The 20,086-nt window shown below is 37.0% G+C and overlaps 1 protein-coding gene across 4 annotated transcripts in view; it reads right to left on the bottom strand.

Annotated features, from left to right (window-relative positions):
• VPS13A (vacuolar protein sorting 13 homolog A) overlaps positions 1-20,086 on the bottom strand; it is a 269,920-nt gene that overhangs the window by 170,979 nt on the left and 78,855 nt on the right. For all 4 annotated transcript variants that reach the window (XM_021689382.1, XM_044920643.1, XM_021689383.1 and 1 more), the window contains exons 20-22: positions 7,899-8,035; positions 5,862-5,994; positions 3,506-3,623 (exon numbers count right to left, since the gene is read on the bottom strand). In XM_021689382.1, coding sequence (XP_021545057.1) covers positions 3,506-3,623; positions 5,862-5,994; positions 7,899-8,035 — 388 coding nt within the window. The remainder of the gene's footprint in view (positions 1-3,505; positions 3,624-5,861; positions 5,995-7,898; positions 8,036-20,086) is intronic.

Genomic DNA, 20,086 nt, shown 5'->3' with positions numbered 1-20,086 from the left:
GCTAAGCGACTGCCTTCGGCTCAGGTCATGATCCTGGAGTCCCGGGATCGAGTCCCGCATCGGGCTCCCTGCTCAGCGGGGAGTCTGCTTCTCCCTCTGACCCTCCCCTCTCTCATGCTCTCTCTCTCATTCTCTCTCTCAAATAAATAAATAAAAAATCTTTAAAAAAAAAAAAATCTCAAATCAACAAACTAACTTTACACCTTAAGAAACTAGAAAAAGAGCAAGCTAAACCAAAAGTCAGCCGAAGTAAGGAAATAAAGAGCAAAGAGAACCAAAACAGACAACTGAGAAATAACAGAAAAATTCAACAAAACTGATAAGTTGTTCTTCAAAAAGATCAACAGAGTTGAACTTTTAGGTAGACTGAGAAATAAAGGAGAAAAGACAACTAAAATCAGAAATGAAAGCAGGAATATTACTACCAAGTCTACTGAAATAAGAATGATTGTAAGACAGCACTATGAACAATTTTACACCAACAAACTGGATAATCAAGATAAAGTGGACAAATTTCTAGAAACCTAAACCTACCAAAACTCTAAACTGTGAAGAAATAAAAAACCTGGATAGACCTATAACTAGTATGGAGATTGAATCAGTAATCAAAAATCTCCCAATAATGAAATGCCCATGATTAGAGGATTTCAGTAGTGAATTCTAGCAAACATTTTAAAAGAATATAAATTCTTCTCAAATTCTTCGAAACACCAGCAGAGAAAGGAACACTTTCTACCTCATTTTAAGGATATTATTACTCTGATACCAAAGCCAGACAAAGACACTTCAAGAAAAGTATAGACCAATATCCCTTATGACCACTGATGCAAAAATCCTCAACAAAATTCTAGCAAACAAAACTCAACAGTACATTAAAAAGATTATACACCATGAACCAGAATTCATTCCTAGAATGCAAGGATGGTTCCGCATATGAAGACAGATTATAATACACCACATTAATAGAATGAAGGAAAAGAAATACATGATCATTTCCTCTGCTAAAAAAAGTATTTGAAAAAATTCAACACACCTCCATGATAGAAACATCCAACAAATTAGCAACAAGAAAACTACATCAACATAATAAAGGTCATATATGAAAAAACCCACAGCTAACATACTCAATGATGAAAGACTAAAAGCTCTTCCTCTATGCTCAGAATAAAGGGTGACTGTTTAAAGCAATTCTACTCAACATAGCACTGGAAATTCTAGTGCAACTAATTAGCCAAGACAAAGTTAAAGGCATCCAAATTGGAAACAAAGTAGTAAAACTGCCTTTGTTCAAAGATGAAGTGATCTTATTTGTAGAAAACCCTAACAATTCTGCACACAGACACACAAACACACATAGAAATAAACGAATTCAGCAAGGTTACAGAATATTAAAATCAACTAAGAATCCATTTCTATACAGTAACAATAAACAATCCAAAAAGGATATTAAGAAAACAATTCCATTTACAATAGCAACAAAAAGAATAAACTTAACCAAGGAATTAAAAGACATACACTGCAAACTACCAAAACGCTGCTGAAAGAAATCACAGAAGACACAAAGAAATGGAAAGACATCTCATGTTCATGGATTGGAAAACTTAATATTAAGATGTCACTACTCAAAGCATTTACAGATTCAATGCAATACATATCAAAATTGCAGTATCTTTTATAAAAACAAAAAATCCACCCTATAATTCATGTAGAATCTCAAAGGACCCCAATTAGCCAAAACAATCTAGAAAACAAAGTTGGATAACTCATACTCCTGATTTCAGAACTTACTACAAAGCTATAGTCATCAAAACTGTGTGGCTCTAAAACAAAAACAAAACAAAACAAAACAAAACTGTGTGGCTCTGGTATAAAGACAGAAACAGAGACCAAGGAAATAGAACACAAGACCCAGAAATAAACACTCACACATATGGTCAAATGATTTTCAATAACAGTACCAAGACTATTCAACAGAGAAAGGATAGTCTTTTCAATAAATGGTGCTGGGCAAACCAGATATCCACATACAAAAGAACAAAGCTGAGTCCATACCTTATACCGTATCCAAAAAAACCCTCCAAAACTATCAAAGAACTGAACATGAAAGCTGAAAGTATAAAACTCCTTGTAAAAAAGATACAGAACTCTGAACTGAATTTGAAAATAATTTCTTGGATATAACACCAAAAGCAAAGGCAACACACAAACTGGACTTAATATTTAAAACTTTTATGCATCAGAGGACAGTATTAAAAGAGTGACAAATAAGGCAATCCACAAAATGAGAGAAAATATTTGCAAATCATTTATCTGATAGAGTTAACATGCAGAATATATTTTAAAACAAAACAAAAAACCTCCTGCAACTTAACAAAAATCCCAATTAAAGATGGACAAAGGACCTGAAAAGATATTTCTCCAAAGAAATATGTAAACTGCCAGTAAGTACCTGTAAATTACCTAATCAGTAATCATTAGGAAAATGCAACTGAAAACTCTAATTAGATACTACTTCATATGTATTGGGGAGGGCTATTTTTAAAAATAAGAAAATAAGAGGTGGAAAAATTGGAACCCGTGAGCACTGCTTGTGGAAATACAATGGTACACCTGCTATGGAAAACAAGTAGGGCAGTTCGTCAAAAAATTAAAAATAAAATTATCTTATGATCCAGAAATTCCACTTCTGAATATATAAACAAAAATTTAGAGCAAGGACTCGAACAGATATTTGTATATCAATCTTCACGGCAGCATTATTACACCAGCTAAATTTCACTGGAATAATCCAAATGTCCACTGACAGATGAAGAGATAAACAAAATGTGATCTAAATATATGCAGTGGAGGGAGCCTGGGTGGCTCAGTTGGTTAAGCGACTGCCTTCGGCTCAGGTCATGATCCTGGAGTCCTGGGATCGAGTCCTGCATCGGGCTCTCTGCTCGGCAGGGAGTCTGCTTCTCCCTCTGACCCTCCCCCTCTCATGCTCTCTCTCTCTCTCTCTCATTCTCTCTCTCAAATAAATAAATAAAATCTTAAAAAATTTAAAAAATTTAAAAAATTTAAAAATAAATAAATATATGCAGTGGAATATTTTTCAGCCTTAAAAACAAATGAATTTCTGGTATATGCTACAATATGGATAAACCTTGAAGGCAATATGCTATGTACAATAACTCAGACACAGAAGGACAAACATTGCATGGTTCCAGTTACGTAAGGTACCCAGAGTAGCCAGATTTATAGAGTGATAACATAATCAATCATGACTGCCATCGGCTGGGGGAGTGGGGAATTATTATTTTACAAATACAGTTTCAGTTTGGGAAGATGACAAAGTTATGGAAATGGATGGTGATGGATGTGAATGTACTTAATGCCACTGAATTATACACTTAAAAATAAAGGTTATGTTACATATATTTTACCACAAAAAAAAAAAAAATCAGTGAAATATAGTATTTCCTTAGAAAATCTACAATCTCACGAAAGAGACAATACATACTTGGGCATCCTTATATCCATGAAAACCATGGCCTTAGAGAGCTCCACATTGAAGTGCATAGGTACCAAAATATGCTGTGTAGATACACTGAGTTTTCGTGCTTCTCTCCAATCATCGCCTAATTATGGAAAACAATACATGTTTATTTAGCACACATATAATTTGAAAAACACATTAAACCTAAAATCACTATTAATACTTCATAGTCATATACTGCATGGTATGGAAAAATCTTCCTACATCTAGATAATCTTAATGCCATCTTCCCAGGTACACACAATGAGCAGGTAAATTCACTTCCCTTTCACTCCTTTTGCTGCTTCAAAGACTCTCTGTTTCAATAAGAAAAGGCTTATTAAAAAACCAACAACACAGTTTAATTAAATCTAATGTGCATCCATTTACCGTCACTACACCCAGCAGATACTTCACCCAAAAAATAACATGGCTCTAAGGCAATAATGAAAAAGATAGATAAAAGCACAGTTCTTCTGTATTAATAAAAGCTACCAATTATTCGAGATTTGTAATAGGCACTGTTCTAGGCAATGTTTAAATTCTCATTTAATTCTCACAATGATGTTTAATCATCTCATTTTAGAAAACTGAAACTCAGGAACTTTTAATTTGCTTATGATCAAAGGGCTAGTGTCTGATACAAGCCGAAAATTTACATGCAGATCTGTTAACATGAAATTTGTGTGATACAATGCATCTTCATATACATTACACCTCATCTGAGCCTAATAATTGAGTAAGAAAAAGTCCTCAATCAAGGAAGACCAAGCCAATGAAAGATTAGATGCAGAAAAAGGTAGTAAAATGAACTCTATTACAATTTTTAAAATTCTAACAGTATCAGGATTAATGAAATATTTCCTTCTATTCTCAGTATTTATCAAGAGAGTTTATGACAATTACCTAAAGTAACCCCAATGTCAAAAATACAGTGCTCTAAAAAAGATTCAATTATTTAAGAACAGTTAACACTTACAAAAACAATTCTAAGGAATTTCAATAATTTTCAGACAATAATGGAATACTTCAAATTTTTCTTCACAAAGCATCTCAATATGTTAAATATTAAGTATACTTCATGGAGTTCAAAAATAAATGACCAAAGTGTACCAAACATACCACAAATACTGTCATTTATTACTTGAAAAAAATTTATGGGTTTTCTATAAATAATTTATATTTGCCACCCACTACACTTCTGGGCTTCTCCTACACCAACTAGAATATGATAAAAACAGAAATCAAGTTTATTATCCTAAAACAAATATAAAGAAAATAAAAATGTCCCAGAAATATATAATTTAACACTTTTAATAACCATTACTTTGGGTTCTCATTGTTTCTTTTTATTGGTTAGCTCAGATAATTAAAATTTGACCATATACACATGGATCTCTAAAACATTCACCAATCCAACACTGCTGAATTATCTAAATGTTTATGTTTACTAACACATCAGGGATTCAGAAACAGTATGACACAGCAAAAAGAGGGCTCAACTAGTCTCAAATCTCTCACTATCTACTTTGAGTGGCTCCTCATAAGTCAATTTCTGGCTCTGTTGACTTCATCGAAAAACTAGATTTGAATCAGGGACTCCATCAAAAGTGAATGGGGTAAAGGTATGCCTGTGATACCCTCCTCAATCCTCCTAACATCTTCCTTGGTCTTTGTGTGGCTCTTTATGGCCTAGAGGGTCAGAGGCCCCAGGCTGGAAGGCCTCTGGCTATGAGCAGACTCTTCTGATTATCGTGTATAAAACAAATATTTTAAATATGTGCCAATGTTTTCCAACCTTGTCCAAAGGATTTCTCAATTTCAGCACTATTGATACTTGGGCCAAGTAAGTGTTGTGGGGTGGCTTTCCTCTACATTGTATGAACTTTAGCAGCATCCCTGACTTCCACTCACTAGATGCTAGTAATGCCCCTACTCCTCACCCGTGACAATCAAAAATGTCTCCAGACACTGACAAAGTCTCTTGAGCAGTAAAATCAAATATCTGAGATATTGCTCCTAGACACTATCTACTATTACTTCTAATTCAAAAGTATGAAAGTTTTATTTTTTTAAAGATTTTACTTATTTATGTGAGAGCGAGAAAGAGAATAGGGAGAGGAAGGGGGAGGGGCTGAGGGAGAAGTAGACTCCCCACCGAGCAAGGAGCCAACACAGGACTCAATCCCAGGACGCTGAGATCATGACCTGAGCCACCCAGGTGTCCCAAAAATATAAAAGTTTTAATATATTTGGGATGAAGGTCTTCAGAGAAACTGTCTAAAAACCTAGTTAATCATTTCAGCAACATGAATCAATAAAGAATGCATTATATACTTACCAACTGTGCTGTAAAGCAGCTGTATGCTTGTAAGCTGAACATCAAAGGAATCATAAGCTCTATGCATGATCTCTTCAAGTCTGGCCCCAGCTGGTTTCATATCTGGCAATTCTGAACGACTTTTACTTGTCACCTTAAGTTAATTTTAACAGTTTAGATGATGCAAAATACTTCAAAATAAAAATATAAATTTTTTTTTTAAGACTCTAACACAAAAATTTAATAGAAGGTAAGACAGACTCACAAGCTGACATGTAAGGCTAATAGAAAGGTCTTTATCCATAACATGTATAAAGAGAAGACCAGGGACAAAGTGAATTTTTACATACTAAGTTATATTGCTCAATTACGTAATTAAAAGAGGGAAACCAAGCCAGCCCTGGAGAACAATACATTTGAACCTTTACCTGATAAGAGACGAAAAGAGCCTACATAATGTTTCTATGTCATGACGACAGATATTTTGATAGTTTTATAAGAAGAATAATCCAGAATTAAATATTAGGATAGCTAAATTGTAGTCCCAACTCTGCCATTTAGACAACCTCACATAAGTTATATTTGTACCATCTCCTTCGTGGCATACTATACATACTACTTTTTTCACTTAAACATCCTGGAGATCAATCACTCCACCACAGTATATAAAGATCTTACTCACTCGTGTGTGTGTGCGCGCACGCACGCACATGCCTTAACATTTTCACCTCTATTTTATATAGCTCACTGTGCAGCAGACTGTCAAAACTGATTATCTCTGAAGAGTAATGAATTTTAGATAAAAGGTTAAACAAATTGCCTAAGGTCACAAAACTAGATAGATACCTTACCCCTGACGTTATGCTCCTGCTACCAAACCACACTGCCCTTGAAACAATTCTATAGTCAAATATGAATAACTGTATAAATTTTATTATAAACCTAAATCCAGCAAGCGTTTATCTAATTATGAACTGAAGAGTAAAAACAAAGAATAAAGGATAATGTCAATATCAAGGAAAGGCACATATTTGTTAGGTAGCTAGAAAAGCTTTCCAATATTACCTATCCTTCTTGGGTCTTTAAAATTCTTATAGCTATTTAATATACATTTAACGATCTAGAGCAGTCCCACAGAACTTTCTACAAGGATGGCACTGTTCTCTATGTGTGCTGAAATAGCAGCCCCAAAGCACTTATGATCATTAAATTCTTGAATGTGGCTAATGTGACTAAAGAACTAATTTTATATGTTAATTTTAATTAACATATAAACACGTAGCCAGTGGGTACCACATAAAACAGTGCAGATCTAGAAACACAGAAAAAAATGATTCTCTACTCAAAACTGAGGAAGAAAAATGTACATAATTGGATGGAAAGGGAAATGCTTAGGTAAATTCAATCAGATTGTCTCTCAAGTTATGATTATTTAACAGAGATATTAAAATGTCAGTATCTAGGGGAGCCTGGGTGGCTCAGTCGTTAAGCATCTGCCTTTGGCTCAGGTCATGATCCCAGGGTCCTGGGATCGAGCCCCACATCGGGCTCCCTGCTCCGCGGGAAACCTGCTTCTCCCTCTCCCATTCCCCCTGCTTGCGTTCCCTCTCTGTGTATCTCTGTCAAATAAATAAATAAAATCTTTAAAAATAAAATAAAATGTCAGTATCTACAGTTATATACACAAAAAATTTCAGAAGGATGAAGATTTGATTATTTCCAGAATCCCATTTGATGTATTTTAATAAGTAGTAATTTTACATTGAAAAGGAAATAATCTCCTCAAACATTACTCTCAAATTCTATAAATAAAATTCCTAGGTTCACCCCTAACCTGCAGAGTTCAAAATGATCATTTTGGTATCAGAAATGTAGAAAAACTACCTGGTTAAATGAAACTTAACATTATTTACTAGAAAGAAAGAATTTTCAAATCCTACAATCTACCATAAAGCTAATAATCACAATAGCAAATCAAACTGTTTAAGAAAACAAAATGCATCTTAAACAGAGAAACAACTTTAAATATCATAATATAGGCCAAATGTTAGTATATACCTTTAGATGACCAAGATCCAAAAGTAGTAGATTTGATGTAGGGCTAAAAATTCCACCTTGTGGGATAATAACATATGAAGCCTTCAAATTAATTTTGAGATCAAGAACTTTCTGTGTTTCAATAATATACAGTAGACCTGCAGAAAATTTAAATTGAAAATAATGTGATGCATTCATTTTAAAAATACCTTGAGAAAATATTTTCAACATAATGTATTTTGTTAATCAATGTCTGTGTACACTCCTAATTCAATATAACTGAGTACAAAATTGTAATGGTTCCTCAAAGAAATGTTTCTAACACACAAACTCAATTTGGGTAAAACCAGGGACATACATATCTAAAAAATCAAGTTCTATGAAACATTCAATAAGCTTGAAACTTAAGTACAGAACTGACTCAAAGCATAGTTAATTTTTTTCCCCCAAATGATCTGTATTCAAACACAACATGGTTTTACTCAAGTTAGTTTATATGGTATGACAGGTAGGAGAGTCCCAAGCAGCAGCCAGAAAGGACAATCTGGCATTCAAGATTCTCAGTCTCACCTGTAAGCATTTTTCTATCTTCATTTCCATCTCCACTGTAAGACTTCCTCAATCAAAATAATCTGTCTCAGGGCGCATGGGTGGCTCAGGTCATGATCCCGGGGTCCTGGGATCGAGCCCCCCATCGGGCTTCCCTGCTCCACAGGAAGCCTGCTGCTCCCTCTGCCTCTGCCCCTCCCCCTGCTTGTGTTCCTGCTCTCGCTATGTCTCTGTCAAAGAAATAAAATAAAATCTTAAAAAATTTAAAAAAAATAAAATAATTTGTGTCATGTATTCCTGACTCCACAAATCCAAGTCCTGTGCTCCCTGGAAGTCTTACCTCAGGCCTTACTTTCAATGAGAGCTTCCTGGATGCCAGGAGACGTTGATCTGTCTAGTTTGTTTCTTAATGGAAGAGGGGGACATTGAATAATTGGTTTTGGATTTAAGTCTACTGTGTCTCTCCTCTACTTCCCACTGCACTGAGAACAAAATCCTAATTGTTTAATATGACTTTCAAAGTCTTGTTTTACCAACACTATGCCTACCTTTTTAACATCATTCCACTCCCCCTCGCTTACTACATTAGAACCAACCTAGCCTTCTGTAGCTGCCAAAATCACCCAATTCTGTCCCAGGCTGGGACCCTCACAGTTTACCACTGCTTTGAAGATTCTTCCTTATACTCTTCAGCTGGGTGGGTCCTACACACACATCTGGTCTTAATGTTACTTTTTCAAAGAGATATTCTCTGACCCTGTCACCAAAACTATATGGAGATATCCATTATTCTCATTTCCTTCACAGCATCTGAGTCCGTTAGCAGTTTGTTTCCCCCATCAGCTCCAAATTTACCCATGTGTCTGCCTTGTGAATGTAGATCTGAGCCTTCAATCCTTTTCTGTTGCAAATTAATACTGAAGGAGATAGGAAACCCTGGGGAGACACTGCAGGAAGAAAAGATGTTGCTTCCTGGTGTCAGTGTGCTCACTCAGCAATATCCTACAGTGGTGCGACTTCCCCCAAAACCAGGTGCATGCTGTGCACAAGTACCAACAGCATCCAACAGCCATCCTTTCCCTAAAAACCCCCGTTCAGTCAGTTTCACAGCAGAACGCATTCAGGGAGACACTCTCCCATGAACAGCTTCCCCATCACATCAGAGGGTAAGTTCCAGTAAGTTTCAGAGAGCAAGTTTCCAGCCACTTTCCCCAACACGGCATGAAACTCAGTCCTTGGGGAAGACAAGGATATCCTTCCAGGGGTGCAATGTCTGTGTGACGGCAGTGGGTACTTCTTACAGCTACTCTTCCTGGGTTCTTTAAAATTGCTTTTTAAGTGAATTTTAAATTTAAGTGGATAACGCTTAGTTTTATGTCTGTCCTATCTTAAGATTATAAGATCCATCAAAGGGCTAAAACTACATCTGTTTTTACCACTACCTTGCTCTCCAAAACTTAGCACAGTGTCCAATAGAGACTCGATAAATATTTGAGTGAATAAATGAGGTCACTGAAAGAAACGAGTAACTATGATCCTATCAGAGAGCCTTATTTTTCAAATGAAGTGTTTCCATAAATAACCACATTTGTCAAAACAACCACATTTGACAAGGGTAACTAACTACGTGTTTATGTTCTAGAAGCTGATCCCCCTACTTGACAAAGAAGAAAAGATCTGAAAACTTCACTCTCAAGAATGAAGAAAATAATACAAGAAAGAAATCAGGTTATAGAGGAAGAGGATAATAGAGGCTAACATAGAAAAAAAAAAAAGTAAAAGATGGAAGGAAATAATGAATGAAGAAAAGAACCAAAAAAGATAAAACTATGTAACAGATGAGTCTATTCCCAAATTGGTAAACTTCAGCTTTCTGGAAAAATACTAAAAACATATTATTGAATTTTTGAAATTAAAAACTTACAACAGCACCCCACTTTTTCAAAATATTAACATTGTATTCTAATAGTAACTAATATTATTTGTGCACAGAAGAAAACAGGAGATAGAGGAACAGACCTCAAATAGACCAGTCTGTTAACTTTAGAAGGTAAAATACTAAAGACTTCCACTTCTTAAAATATTTAACATCTGGAGAGGAGTCCAAGATGGCGGAAGACTAGGAGACCTTAGTTTCATCTGGTCCCAGGAATTCAGCTAGATAGCTATGAAATCATTATGAACTGGAGATCTCAACTGGAAATCTAAGAAAAGAATAGCTGCAAATCTACAAATAGAAAATCAACCACTATCTGCAAGGTAGGAGGTGTGAAGAAGTGAATCCAAGGCAGCATGTGGGGAGATAAACCAAGGAATGGGGGAGCCTCCATAAGCTGGCTCAGGCAGTGAAGCAGGGGCAGAATCCTAGGTAGGACAGGGTGGTGTCAGGACCCTCGGGGTCACAGGAAGACCGGGAGTGCCTGAGTGTGGCAGAGCTCCCAGGCATCAGAGTAGCCAGGGATGCCATAAACTGAACCATGGCACAGTCAGGCTACTGCTGTCCAAGCAGGGGCGCAATAAACAGCAGAACCAGGGAGTACCCCCTTCCTCCACCAAGAGGATCGGTATGGGAGAGTGCTGCAGGAGTCTGTAGGGTTTGGAGACTCAAAACAGAGTGGAGTGCCTGTGACAAAAATACTTGGTCACAAGCTGAGTGAGAATGGAATGCAGCCGGAGACCAGGGAGACAGGAGTGACTGACTGCTTTTCTCTGAGGGGTCAGTGAAGAGTGGGGCCCCAAGCTCATGTTTTCATTGTCAACTTCTAAAGTTGCAAGGAAAGCCTTCAGGGAACAAAAGCCACATATAGCAAACCGGAGCAGATTACTTAGCCTGGCTCCCTGGCAAGGGCAGTGCAATTCCACCTGGGGAAAATACACTGGAGAATCAAAGCAACAGGCCCCTACCCCAGAAGATCCGCAGGGGTAGAGAGAGATGAGAACTGCAAATGAGAACTGCAAAACTCCAGAGCTAGGAGAATACAGAACACAGAACTCATGGCTTTTTTCCCCATGATTCTTTATAGTCTTACAGTTTTAATTTTTTTCTCTTTCCTTTTTCAACCAATTTCTTATTTTATCAACCCTTTTTTAAAAATCTTTTTATAAAAGAGACACCTGGGTGGCTCAGTCAGTTGGGCATCTGCCTTCGGCTCAGGTCATGATCCCAGAACCCTGGGATCAAGTCCCACATGGGGCTCCTTGCTTGGCGTGAAGCCTGCTTCTCCCTCCACCTGCAGCTACCCCTGCTTGTGAGTGTGCCTGCACACACTCTATCAGATAAATAAATCTTAAAAAAAAAATCTTTTTTAATTTTCATTTTTACAGTTACATTTTATCCCTTCTTTGTATTTAATTTTATTTTGTGTATATGTATATTTCTTCCTTACAATTTTGGGATGCAGTGACTTCTAACAGAGCAAAATACACCCAAAATCTAGTGTATGGCTCTGTTATATTCACCTGTCTGATCATATTCCTTTTGTTATCCCCTTCCTTTTTTTTTTGTTTCTTTTTGGTATTTTTTTGTTTTGTCAGAAGTCTTTTTTACTTAATGATTACAGCTACATTCTATCCTTTCAATGTATTTAATCTTATTTTGGTTTGGTTTAATCTTATTTTGATTCAATATAATCTTATATATATATATATATATACACACACACACACATATATATATACACACCCACACACACAAGTTTTTCTTTACAATTTTGAAATGTACTTTCTTATAACAAACTAACCAAAATACACTCAGGATAGAGTGTATTGCTCTGTTCCGTTCACCTGTTTATATCCCTTTTTTGTTGTTGGTATTTTTTCTCTTGTTTCTGCTTATCTTTTAATTTTCATTTTCACAGTTACATTCTATCCTTTCATTTATTCAATTTTATTTTTGTACATATTTAAGTTTTTCTTTCTTTACAATTTTGAGATCTAGTTTTCTAACAAACAGACCAAAATACACACAGGATCCAGTGTATTGCTCTATTTTGTAAACCTGTCTGATTATATTCTCTTTTTTTCCTTTTTTTTCTTTCTTCTGGTTTCTGCTCTCTTTCAATTTGATTAGTACGTATTTCTTTGAAATCACTATTGCCATTTTAGTATTTTGTTCTCTTGTCATCTATTCTTCTCTGGACAGAAAGACAAGATGGGAAATGCTCAACTCAAAAAAGAGAACAAAAGGCAGTAATGACTGCCAGGGAGCTAATCAGTATAGACATAGGTAAGATGTCGGAACTAGAGTTCAGAATAACAATTATGAAAACAATAGCTGGACTTGAAAATAGCATAGAAGACACTGGAGAATCCCCTTCTGGAAAAATAAAAGAACTAAAATCTAAGTTGAAATCAAAAAGGCTATTAATCAGATGCAATGAAAAAATGCAGATTCTAAATGCTAGGATAAATGAGGCAGAAGACAGAATTAGTGATCTACAAGACCAAATGATAGAGAACAAAGAAGCTCACGAAGAGATAAACAATTACTGGATCACGAGGGGAGAATCTGAGAGATAAGTGATACCATAAAGTGAAACAATATTAGAATAACTGGAATCCCAGAAAAGGAAAGAGAGAGCAGGGTAGTAGGTATATTGGAGGAAATTACAGCAGAGAACTTCCCTAATCTAGGGAAAGAAAGACGCATCCCAGGCCAGTTGGCACAGAGAACCTCCCTCAAAAATCAATAAAAATAGGTCAACACCCTGACATATAACAGTGAAATTTGCAAATCTCAGAGACAAAGAGAAAATCCTGAAAGCAGCTCCAGACAGGAGGTCCATAACCTACAAGGTTACAAACATTAAAATGGCAGGAGACCTATCGACAGAGACCTGGCAGGCCAGGAAGGACTGGCATGATATATTCAGGGTGTTAAATGAGAAAAATATGCAGCCAAGAATACTTTATCCAGCTAGGATGTCATTCAAGATAGAAGAAGGGATAAAAAGCTTTTAGGACAAACCAACTAAAAGAATTTGTGAATACCAAACCAGCCCTACAAAAAATATTAAAAGGGATCCTTTCAAGAGAGAGCCCAAAAGTAACACAAACCAGAAAGGAACAGAGACAATATACAGAAACAGTCACTTTACAGGTAATACAATGGCACTAAATCCATATCTTTCAATAGTTACCCTGAATGTAAATGGGCTAAATGCCCCAATCAAAAGACACAGGGTATCAGACTGGATAAAAAAGCAAGACCCATCGACATGTCTGCAAGAGACTCGTTTTAGACTCAAAGACACTTCAGATTAAAAGTGAGGGGATGGAAAACCATTTATCACACTAATGGACATCAAAAGAAAGCTGGGATGGCAATCCTTATCCCAAATAAATTAGATTTTAAACCAAAGACTGCAATAAGAGATAAGGAAGAAAACTATATCATAATTAAAGGGTCTATCTGACAAGAAGATCTAATAAATGTTGTAAATGTTATGACCCTAACATGGGAGCAGCCAATTATAGAAGCCAATTAATAACAAAATTAAAGAAACACATTGATAATAATACAATTTTAGTAGGGGACATTAACACCCCACTCACAGCAATGGACAGATCACCTAAGCAGAAGATCAACAAGGAAACAAAAGCTTTGTTGTTTGTTTGTTTTTTTAAAAAATTTTATTTATTCATAAGAGACAGAGAGAGAGAGAGAGGCAGAGGGAGAAGCAGGCTCCCCGCTGAGCAGGGAGAAGCAGGCTCCCCGCTGAGCAGGGAGCCCGATGTGGGACTTGATACCAGGACCCTGGGATCATGACCTGAGCCGAAGGCAGACGCTTAACCATCTGAGCCACCCAGGCGCCCGGAAACAAAAGCTTTGAATGACACACTGGACCAGATGGACTTCAGAGATATATTCAAGACATTCCATCCTAAAGCAAAAGAATACACATTCTTCTCAAGTGCACATGGAACATTCTCCACAAGAGATCACATACTGGGTCACGAATAAGGTCTCAACTGGTACCAAAAGACTAGGATCATTCCCTGCATATTTTCAGACCACAACAGTTTGAAACCTGAACTCAAAAACAGGAGGAAATTTGGAAAGAACTCAAATACATGGAGGCTAAAGGACATCCTACTAAAGAATGAATGAGTCAACTGGGAAATTAAAGAATATAAAAAATTCATGGAAACAAATGAAACTGAAAACACAACTGATCAAAACCTCTGGCATGCAGCAAAAGCGATCCTAAGAGGGAAGTATATTGCAATACAAGCCTTTCTCAAGAAACCACAAAGGTATCAAATACACAACCGAACCCTACACCTAAAACAGCTGGAGAGAGAACAGCAAATAAAGCCTAAACCCAGCAGGAGAAGAGAAATAATAAAGATCAGAGCAGAAATCAATGAAATAGAAACCAAAAGAACAGAACAGATCAACAGAACTAGGAGCTGGTTCTCTGAAAGAATTAGTAAGACTGATGAACCCCTGGCCAGACTTCTCAAAGAGAAAAGAGAAAGGACCCAAACAAATAAAATCATGAATGAAAGAGGAGAGATCACAACCAACACTTAAGAAATACAAATAATTATAAGAACATATTATGAGCAACTATATGCCAATAAATGAGGCAATCTGGAAGAAACAGAGGCATTCCTAGAGATGTATAAACTACCAAAACTGAAATAAGAAGAAACAGAAAATCTGAACAGACCCACAATCAGCAAGGAAATTGAAGCAGTAATCAAAGTCTCCCAACAAACAAGAGCCTGGGGCTGGATGGCTTCCCAAGGGAATTCTACCAAACATTTAAAGAACTGATACCTATTCTTCTGAAGCTGTTTCAAAAAAAGAAAGGGAAGATATAACCAAGATGTCAGAGATGGAATTCAGGCGAGCAACTGTGAAGACAACAGCTAGAATGGAGAAATCAATTAAAGGCAACTTAGATCTCTAAGGGCAGAAATGAAAGCTGAATTGGCAGAACTTAAAAATGCTATCAATGAGATCCAATCTAATCTAGACAATCTAACAACTAGGGTAAGCAAGGCAGAATTAGTGACCTGGAAGACCATTTAATAGATAAAATGGGAAAAGAGGAGGCCAGGGAAAAACAACTCAGAATCCATGAAAACAGAATAAGAGAAGTAAGTGACACCATGAAACATTCCATTGTCAGAATTATTGGAAACCCTGAGACGGTAGAGAGAGAGAGAGGACTAGAAGATATATTTAAGCAAATTGTAGTTGAGAACTTCCCTAATCTGGGGAATTAAACAAACATTCGTGTCCTAGAGGCAGAGAGGACACCTCCCAACATCAAAGAAAACAGGCCAACACCCCGGCATGTAATAGTAAAACTCACAAATCTTAGAACCAAGGAAACCATCTTAAGGAGAGTCAGGGGGAAGACATTCCTTACATACAGAGGGAGGACATCAGAATAACGTCAGACCTATCCACAGAGACCTGGCAAGCCAGAAAGGCCTGGCAAGACATATTCAGGGTACTAAACGAGAAGAACATGCAGCCAAGAATACTTTATCCGGCAAGGCTGTCATTTAGAATGGATGGAGATGCAGAGCTTCCAAGACCAGCACAAACTGAAAGAATATGTGACCACTAAGCGGGCCCTGCAAGAAATATTAAGGGGGGGGGGGTCTATAAAAGGAGAAAGACCACAAGAGTGATATACAACAGAAATTTACAGGCACAATATATAAAAACAAGGTCTTCACAGGCAATGTATGACAATAAATTCATGTCTTTCAATAATCACTCTCAACGTGAACGGCCTAAATGCTCCCATAAAACAGCACAGGGTTGCAGATTGGATAAAAAGACAGGACCCATCCATATGCTGTCTACAAGAGACTCATTCTGAGCCTAAAGATACATCCAGACAGAAAGTGAAGGAATGGAGATCCATCTTCCATGCCGGGAGACCTCAAAAGAAAGCTGGGGTAGCAATTCTTATATTAGACAAATTAGATTTTAAACTAAAGACTGTAGTTAGAGACACAAAAGGATACTATATCATTCTTAAAGGGTCTATCCAGCAAGAAGATCTAACAATTGTAAATATATATGCTTCCAACATGGGAGCAGCGATCTACAAAAGCCAACTGTTAACCAAAATAAAGAGTCATGTTGATAACAATACGTTAATTGTATTGAGACGTCAATACTCCACTCTCAGCAACAGACGGATCATCTACGCAGTAAATCAACAAAAAAACAAGAGCTCTGAATGACACACTGGACCAGATGGACCTCATAGATATATACAGAACATTCTACCCTAAAACAGAATACTCCTTCTTCTCCAGCGCACATGGAACTTTCTCCAGAATAGACCACATACTGGGTCACAAATCAGATCTCAACTGACACCAAATGATTTAGATTATTCCCTGCGTATTCTAAGACGACAATGCTGTAAAACTGGAACTCAATCACAAGAAAAAATTTGGCAGAAATTCAAACACTTGGAAGCTGAAGACCACTCTGCTCAAGAATGTTTGGGTCAACAAGGAAAACAAGGAAGAACTTAAACAATTCATGGAAGCCAATGAGAATGAAAACACATCGGTCCAAAACCTATGGGATACTGCAAAGGCGGTCCTATGGGGGAAATACACAGCCATCCAAGCCTCACTCAAAAAAAGAGAAAAATCCCGAATTCACCAACTAACTCTACATCTTAAAGAACTAGAGAAAAAGCAACAAACGATACCTAAGCCATGCACTAGAAGAGAAATAATTAAAATTAGAGCAGAGATCAATGAATTAGAAACCAGAAACACAGTAGATCAGATCAACGAAACTAGAAGTTGATTTTTTGAAAGAATTAATAAGATCGATAAACCGCTGGTCAGACTTATCCAAAAGAAAATAGAAAGGACCCAAATTAATAAAATTATGAATGAAAGGGGAGAGATCACGACTCACACCAAGGAAATAGAAATGATTATTAGAAATCATTATCAACAACTATATGCCAATAAATTGAGCAATCTGGATGAAATGGAGGCCTTCCTGGAAACCTATAAGCTGCCAAGACTGAAACAGGAAGAAACTGACAACCTGAATAGGCCAATAACCAGTAACAAGATTGAAGCAGTGATGAAAAACCTCCCAAAAAGAGTCCAGGGCCTGATGGACTCCCTGGGGAATTCTACCAAACATTCAAAGAAGAAATAATACCTATTCTCCTGAAGCTGCTTCAAAAAATAGAAAAAAATAGAAACAGAAAGAAAACTTCCAAACTCATTCTATGAGGCCAGCATTACCTTAATCCCCAAACCAGGCAAAGACCCCATCAAAAAGGAGAATTTCAGACCCATATCCCTGATGAATATGGATTCCAAAATCCTCAACAAAATCCTAGCTAATAGGATCCAACAATACGTTAAAAGGATCATCCACCACGACCAAGTGGGATTTATCCCCGGGATGCAAGGGTGGTTCAACATTCGCAAATCAATCAGTGTGACAGAACACATTAATAAGAGGAGAGAGAAGAACCATATGGTCCTCTCAATTGATGCAGAAAAAGCATTTGACAAAATCCAGCATCCTTTCCTGATTAAAACTCTTCAGAGTATAGGGATAGAGGGAACATTCCTCAATTTCATAAAATCCATCTATGAAAAACCCACAGAGAATATCATCATCAATGGGGAAAAGATGAGAACCTTTTCCTTAAGATCAGGAACACGTGAAGGATGCCCACTCTCACCACTATTATTATCTATACTCTAGGAACTACAGAACACTCATGAAAGAAACTGAAGACACAAGAAGATGGAAAAACATTCCATGCTCATGGATCAGAAGACTAAACATTGTTAAAATGTCTATGCTACCCAGAGCAATCTATACCTTCAATGCCATCCTGATCAAAATTCCAATGACATTTTTCAAAGTGCTGGAACAAACAATCCTAAAATTTGTATGGAATCAGAAAAGACCCCGAATCACCAAGGAAATGTTGAAAAGGAAAAACAAAGCTGGGGGCATCACGTTGCCCGATTTCAAGCTATATTACAAAGCTGTGATCACCAAGACAGCATGGTACTGGCAGAAAAACAGACATAGACCAATGGAACAGAATAGAGAGCCCAGATATGGACCCTCAACTCTACGGTCAAATAATCTTTGACAAAGCAGGAAAAAATATGCAATGGAAAAAAGACAGTCTCTTCAATAAATGGTGCTGGGAAAATTGGAAAGCCACATGAAGAAGAATGAAACTCGACCATTCTCTCACACCCTACACAAAGATAAACTCAAAATGGATGAAAGATCTCAATGTGAGACAGGAATCCATCAAAATCCTAGAGGAGTACATAGGTAGCAACCTCTTTGACATCGGCCACAGCAACTTCTTTCAAGTAACATCTCCAAAGGCTAGTGAAACAAAAGCAAAAATGAGCTTTTGAGACTTCATCAAGATAAAAAGCTTCTGCACAGCAAAGGAAACAGTCAACAAAACAAAGAGGCAACCCACAGAATGGGAGAAGATATTTGCAAAGGACACTACAGATAAAGGGCTGGTATCCAAGATCTATAAAGAACTTCTCAAACTCAACACCCAAAAAACAAATAATCAAGTCAAAAAATGGGCAGAAGACATGAAAAGACACTTCTCTAAAGAAGACATACAAATGGCTAACAGACACATGAAAAAATGTTCATCATCATTAGCCTTCAGGGAAATTCAAATCAAAACCACAGTGAGATACCACCTTACACCAGTCAGAATGGCAAAAATGGACAGGGAAAGAAACAGCAAATGTTGGAGAGGTTGTGGAGAAAGGGGAACCCTCGTACACTGTTGGTGGGAATGCAAGTTGGTACAGCCACTTTGGAAAACAGTGTGGAGGTTCCTCAAAAAATTAAAAATAGAGCTACCCTATGACCCAGCAATTGCACTCCTGGGTATTTACTCCAAAGACACAGATGTAGTGAAAAGAAGGGCCATACACACCCCAATGTTCATAGCAGCATTGTCCACAATTGCCAAACTGTGGAAAGAGCCGAGATGCCCTTCAACACATGAATGGATAAAGAAGATGTGGTCCATATATACAATGCAATATTACTCAGCCATCAGAAAGGATGAATACCCAACTTTTACATCAACATGGCTGGGACTGGAGGAGATTATGCTAACTGAAGTAAGTCAAGCAGAGAACGCCAATTATCGTATGGTTTCACTTATTTGTGGAACATAAGGAATAGCATGGAGTACATTAGGAAAAGGAAGGGAAAAATGGGGGGGAAATCGGAGAGAGAGATGAACCATGAGAGACTATGGACTCTGAGAAACAAACTGAGGGTTTGGGGGGAGCGGGGGCTGAGTTAGCCCGGTGATGGTTATTAAAGAGGGCACGTACTGCATGGAGTACTGGGTGTTATACAAAAACAATGAATCGTGGATCACTACATCAAAAACTAATGATGTACTGTATGGTGACTAACATAACATAACAAAATTAAAAAAAAAAAAAAAAAAAAAAAAAAAAAAAAAAAAAAAAAAAAAAAACAAGAAATGGAAGGAAAACTTCTAAACTTATTCTATGAGGCCAGCATTACCTTGATCCCAAAACCAGATAAAGACGCCACTAAAAAGGAGAATTACAGACCAATATCCCTGATGAACATCGATGCCAAAATTCTCACCAAATTACTAGCC

Source organism: Neomonachus schauinslandi, chromosome 13 (genome assembly GCF_002201575.2).
Source record: "Neomonachus schauinslandi chromosome 13, ASM220157v2, whole genome shotgun sequence".
NCBI lineage: Eukaryota > Metazoa > Chordata > Mammalia > Carnivora > Phocidae > Neomonachus > Neomonachus schauinslandi.
The sequence above is the reverse complement of the archived record's forward strand: the minus strand, read 5'-3'. Positions and strand labels throughout refer to the sequence as shown.